The 6,619-nt window shown below is 32.8% G+C and overlaps 1 protein-coding gene across 2 annotated transcripts; it reads left to right on the top strand.

Moving 5' to 3' along the window:
• The first annotated feature begins 994 nt into the window (after positions 1 to 994).
• On the top strand, positions 995 to 4,793 carry LOC110026349 (zinc finger protein 4-like). 2 transcript variants are annotated; one of them, XM_020727244.1, is made up of 3 exons: positions 995 to 1,186; positions 2,231 to 2,302; positions 3,886 to 4,793. In XM_020727244.1, exon 3 carries the CDS (start codon positions 3,902 to 3,904, stop codon positions 4,583 to 4,585), a length of 684 nt encoding a protein of 227 aa, XP_020582903.1. In that variant the 5' UTR covers positions 995 to 1,186; positions 2,231 to 2,302; positions 3,886 to 3,901; the 3' UTR covers positions 4,586 to 4,793. The 2 variants fall into 2 exon arrangements, with proteins under 2 accessions (XP_020582903.1, XP_020582904.1); XM_020727245.1 differs by lacking the exon at positions 2,231 to 2,302.
• Positions 4,794 to 6,619: the final 1,826 nt, after the last annotated feature.

Here is a 6,619-nt window from a genome sequence, read left to right as displayed (position 1 = left end):
CTGAAAGTAAACGCCTTTCTCCAAAACGAAACTGTACAGCAATGTGGAATGTGAATCGTTTTAAGGAGAGAAAGCACAAGAAGTAATTGCTAACATGCAGTATGGGTGACTCAGTCTGACTCCTCCCTTATTTTTATTTCTTTTTTCATTGAATAACAATCTTAACTGTTCATCAGTGATTTTTTTTTTAATGTGATCTCTTCATTTATGTTTTAGAGAATATTGAGGTTTGCATGCAGAGTGCTATAATAAAAAAGAGATTTTTACATACATAGTATCTGAAACATTCATATTTACGAAACTCCATATTTTTTCTCCTTCCACCCTGCTCCTATCTCTGCTCGATTCCGGTAATGCTGCTGGAGTTTCGAAGCACCAACTCTCATCTTTCTCCTCCTTCTGCACTCCTATCAAAGCATCAGGATCGTGACGTACAAAAACCTCAAACCTACAATAACGATGAGATTGCAACGTACAAAGACTTGATCAGAAGCTCACATCTTTCTCTTTCTTCTGCTCCACTAAACAACAATATTAATTAACGAACATTAACGGAGGGTGAGATTTGTAAATTAAATATTTCAGATGTGTGAGACATGTAAATATTAATGTTTCAGCTGCTACACATGTAAAAACACCAAATAAATAAGTAAAAGAATAATCATGAATGGTCAACATCTCCTTCAACAAAACATTAATATTTATGAGAAAATTATCATTAGCATCAAATTAAAAAAAAAAAAAAAGGACCCAGAGAAATAAAGATAACTCAGATTAAAATCAGAGCAAAGTACACTAAAATAGTAGAACTGCTCTATGAGAAAGTTATAACATATCTATAAAAGAGGACATATCTTTCTCCTTTTTTTTGGACATTATGGACCTCCTCTTTCATTCATGTGAGTGTTGATATTAGATATAGTATTTTACGTTGTATAATGCTTCTTTATTATCTTCAAGAATCTTACCAAAAAATTAAAGAAGCTTCCTTGTCGTTCCCTTTCACCACTCAACCTTTGCTTTCCATAATTATACATCACTACCTTCACTTACATAGCCCCTTGCATATTTCTCGCTCTCTCTATCTGGCTCTCTCTCTCTCTCTCTCTCTCTTCCTTTCTGTGTGTTAATTTGTGCTGAAGGAGAAAAGCTCAATTAGTCCATATTGCCTGCAGGTCTTTGTGTGGTAAGAACTTCATATCATAGAATGTTTTCCTTCAATTTTCTAATTGTTTGCAGGAAATCTTAGAAGAGTTCTCTGGAAATACTGAAATTTATTGCTTTTTTATATTTGGTTTTATGTTTTTGGTCCATTGTTGTACACAGTTTTGATGTTTTTTTTTTCATTGTAGAATTATGGGTTGGCAAAGAAATATTTTTTCTGTGAAATTAATGCTTAATATAGCTTAGGAACTCTTATTCCCTTACCCTTTATAAAGCTGTCATATTTATTTGTTGATTTGTAATTATCATGATGCTTAAACTTTATTATATCAACTTACTTCTTACAATTTATAAACTTTGCCTGACATGTTCTGTCTTCTCTGTACTGTGCTTCTCTGTATTTAGTTATGTGCATCCCTCATTGGCCTACGCGGGGCATTCAGTTACTCAATCTGCAAATGAGGATTTGTTATTCGTCTCTTTCAATTACGGGCATTCAGTTAATTTGCAAATGAGGATTTGTTATTCGTCTCTTTCAATTAAAACTTGTTCATCCCACCATTATTCTGATAAATTATGATGCAAAAATATCTGATTTTCTTAAATTTCTTTAACTGCAGTAGAGATATTAGATACTTTTTCCAAGAGTATATTCTGATCTGTTGGATGCTTCAATTGTTAGTTTCTTCGGCCTGCCATGGAGTAATTTCCCGGCAATAACTATAAATCTGAGGGACATCAAATTATGTGAAATTTTTAGTAATAGAAGAATATAAATTTTTCATTTTCTGATTTATAAAGCTTAGTTTCTTTGTAAAGTACTCAATGCAAATTATTTATGATGATAGCTTTTACAAGATGGAAGACTTGTTCCTTGTTTAGATGAACCATCATTTCGATGATAGACCACACTAAGCTAATTGTATTTTAAGTGATAGACGACAATGGGTTGTTTACACATCAGGTTAAAAAGGAGATATTTTAAGTGATAGACCACAATGGGTTGTTTACACATCAGGTTAAAAAGGAGATATTTTACCAAATTGTATATTTGTATTATTGAAAGGTGTGGATGAGGCTTCATAGCTCCGGATGCAGCAACAGTAATCAAGACTGTTAAGGTCTCCATTACTCTGAGGTGCTATTTTGCTTTCTCGAACGTTGCAAATTTAAATATTTCTATCTTATTTTTGTCTATGGATTAGTGCATATACACTTCTTTGTGCAACTATGGAGTTAAGATGTTCTTATCAAATCATGTAAGCTCTCTTGAGTTTTTCCTTAGTGCTATCTATAGATTATTTAGCTTATTCTCATGATCATTACTAGTCTTAGGTGTAAACATTTTTCTGTTAATTTTTCTACTTTTATCTACATCTCAACCATCCTCTCCCTCTCTATACTCTCCCTGACAGATATTTATTTACATCAACTATCACTCTACTTCATAAAAATATTTTTTAATTACATTAAATATCATGTTGTAAGAGCTTACTTTTTATGGTGCTTCATAAGAGTTCCTAACATGAATTTTGTTTGACCCTATTAGAAGCGAGTTAAGACGCATGTAGGTTGCAACATATCAAACACTTAATTTCATTCAAACTATAGAGAAATAGATTGATGTTTTTCATTGCATAAAGATCTGTCACATAGATAGATAAAAGAAGTGTTGAAACAGGAGCATAAAGATTTTATGCAGAAAATTTAGAAAGAGAACTATTCACATTTTTTGGCCTAATAAAAAAATTATTTATTATATATTTGAATTAACAAAGATCAACTCTTCTTTTAAGTAGAGAAGATGAGATTAAAATGTTTAACTTATTTATAAATATCAAACAACAATAGCTGAAGATACTCGTTTGCCGACAAAATCGACTAGTTTAGAGCCACTAGTGTTGGTCGGTGATAATTGTCGTTGGTTGCTGACCTTAAGCTTTCTTCAAGAGTATGAACTTGGAACTTAGCCTTCTTTTTCTTTCTTTATATTGAATATGAGGTTTTATTTATAGAGTTTTGGAAGAGGCTTTCAATTTGATAAATTAAACAAAAATCCCAAAACACTTTGTCAGACTGTCTGTGTCCATTTCCCTGAGCATAGATCAATCTTCTAACATTTAAATGTCTTATTGATCTCAAATTTGAACCATATTGAGCTAATTAGCTCCTCTTGTTGAGATGCTCATGTTGACTATAAGCATGCCAAATTTGAAGAACTTTCGACATTCCAATTAATTTTTCAAAACTTTCAATTACAATTCAAGTGCATCATCCAAGGTCATTTGGGCTTGAAACAAATCTTTTTTATTGTCATTAAGTTTCTATTGTTAAGATGTTTAGGCTGGATATAAAGTTGCTAAAATCAAAACTCGAATGATCTTAACTTTTACTCCAAAAGTTCTCTTATCTAATATGCACAAGATTTATGAATCATCAAGTGAATTTTCTGGTAACATATCAGAAAGTAAATAAGGATTTATTGTTACCGTCTCCCTTTTTATGTTAACCAAGCAAGTGAAAATGAAAAATATCTGAAATTAACTTGTTCAGGTAAGTTCATAATGTGCTTTTTTCCTTAATTTATATTCTTAAGTACCTTTCATTTGGTAAAACATCACATTTAGAAAATTTCAAGTATTAATATGAAATAAATGGTGATTTACATAGCGCCAGTTCTGTTCTCTCATGTTTTCTAATTAGTTCTTCATCTCAATCCAGTTAATAGCGAAGATACATGGAACCATCCAGCCCCTGTCCATCTTCTTCCACCAGAATCCAAACCGAATTAACCATGAATTCACCCAAAACAAATCAATCATCTGAAAACAACTCTAATGTCGCAAGCCAAATAGCTTCCAGCATCTCATTTCAAGACTACTCCCCCTCAAACACAGCCCACACTCCCCTTTCCATGCGGCTCCCCCTCTCCCTCTCCCTCTCCATCAACAATGGCTCCTCCTCCTCCCTACTTTCCCCCTCCAGCACAGTTGAAAGCAGCAGCGATGCCCATCAACCAAAAGTCTTCACCTGCAACTACTGCCTTCGCAAGTTCTTCAGCTCCCAAGCTCTCGGTGGCCACCAAAACGCCCATAAGAGGGAGAGAACCATTGCAAAGCGCGCAAATGCAGCTAAACAGTTCCCTCATACTGCTCTGGGTTCCGTTGGTTTACAGTGCCATGGCTCGTTGCATCATGGTTTCTGGGGAAGGGAGGAGGTAAGGAGGAGTACCAGGTTTCAGCAAGGTTTGTTTGGGGGAGTTTCTTCGTTCATGGAGGAAGAGGAGGTGGGCGTGCATTGGCCTGGGAGTTTCAGACAGAAAGTGGTTACTGGCTTTGAGCTGGTTAGTGGTTCTGAGTTGAATTATAGAGCAAAGGATGCAGGGGAGGTTGATGAACCTGATCTTACTCTAAGGCTCTGAAAGAAGCTGAAGCCATTCTAGTGCAGAGCTTATGGATTGATTTGCTTTGGAGGTTTTCAAGCTCTGGTTTGTTCTTTGCATTGCTGTTGCGCCTAAAATTGTTTGTGGATAGCAAGTCTGGAGATTGATGCTAACTTTAGTTGGGATATATTGCTTTGTGTTTGTAATTTATATTGAGTGGTAATTGTAAAATAGCTGATATTTTTTTTTTCTTTCTTAAATGATCAGCAGATAAATTTTATATAATTAAATATCTAAATTCAAAATTTTTATATTTAATTATATGATTTTTTAGTGTTTCAATCAACTCATAATATGTGCATGAAAATATTGAATTTATTTTAAAAAATTTAATATTAGTTATAATTAAAATAATAAAAATTATATAAATAAAAATTAGATATATGAATATTTAAAAATTTTGTGATATGTATGTAAGTATTCTAATTATAAAGTATGTGGTTGGAATTCATAATTTTCGATAAATAATGTTATTGACCATATAATTTTAGTTTTTATTATCACAATTATTGGTTCTGATAACATTTATATTAATTTCGTATCTTGATACTCATCTTGAAAAAAAGAAATCTTAATTATATGAAATTTGATTTTGCTGCTGGTCTGATGTGTATTCAGGGTTTTGATCCCAATCGAGATTAGTTGGAGACATGTTTAATGTGATATCAAATGGAAAAAATAACTTATGAAGAATTATATTTTTGAAAAAATATTATAGGTTGGAAGAGAGTAATACTGTGATTATAAGGCAATCTGCGGTTTATTTATGTCTAAATTAAGGGTCTGTTTGGGGCAAGTGTAACTTATTGAATAATTTGTTGATAAGCTGATTAAAAATAATTTGTTGATAAGCTAGGTGCGGTGGAGATTACAAATTTTTATTTTTTTTGGAAAATTCAGACCGCAGCCAAAAAACTGCCACCATACCTAGAAATGTGCGGTGTGAAAATGCTGTTTTCAGCGTTTTGAAAACGAATAAGCTGCCAAAACACAGTTTACCAAAACAGGTCAGGTGCATTTTCAAAATGTCACTGCACCAAATAAACTGCCCCAAACGGGCCCTAAGTTGCCTAATAATTGAAGATAAACATAACATCAATTTTTTTTTTTAAATAATTATTGATGCTATTGAAGAAAAATAGCTACAAGTACTCTTGAGTGATAGAAAATTTGCGGCGGTAAAGTGATTATTTAACGTTTTAGCTTTACACGAAGATCGATGACGCATACAAATAAAATAAAAGTGATATGAGGAGAACTAAATATTTTTACGTGAGAAAACTCTAGAAAGGGAAAGAATCACGGAGTCTAGTCTATTGAATGCAATCTTATATATAATTATAAATCAATAAGTCCACTAATCTCTTGAATTAGAGAAGATGAAATTACAAAACTAATAGTCACAATGTAAAATAATATAATAGTCATAGTTGGACAACAACAAATGGAGTCATTGACCGTAATAACAATAGTTAGCCACAAAAATCGCAACTAGTTGCTACAAAAGGTTAAATTGGCCATAAAGAGTGTAGTTGGTGGCTGTAGTAGCAGCAATTAGCCGCAAAAGTTGTAATTTGAAACTGTAATAGTAGTAGTTGGTTACATATGCCTTAATTGATTACTACAAATACAGTTGTTGGCCATAAAGGTTTTAGGCGGTGATTGTAATAGCGATAATCATTCATTGAGGTCATAGTTCAAAACTGTAATAGTATTAGTTTGCCACAAATGTTATAATTGAGTAATACAAAGACAAAAGTTGGTTATAAAAGCTATAGTCGGTGGTTGCAATAGCGATAGTTGGTCACAGAGTAGTAGTTAGATATTATAAGAGTAATAATTGGCCACCAATACATTAGTTGGTTGCTACAAAGGCAATAGTTGGTCACAAATTTTGTAATTGATGACTGTAATAATGGCAATTGGCCATAGGGACTGTATTTTGAAACTATAACAATAATATTTGGTCATAAAGATCATAGTTGAATGTTACAAGAAATAGTTGATCATATA

Source organism: Phalaenopsis equestris, unplaced genomic scaffold (genome assembly GCF_001263595.1).
Source record: "Phalaenopsis equestris unplaced genomic scaffold, ASM126359v1 Scaffold000364, whole genome shotgun sequence".
NCBI lineage: Eukaryota > Viridiplantae > Streptophyta > Magnoliopsida > Asparagales > Orchidaceae > Phalaenopsis > Phalaenopsis equestris.
The sequence above is the reverse complement of the archived record's forward strand: the minus strand, read 5'-3'. Positions and strand labels throughout refer to the sequence as shown.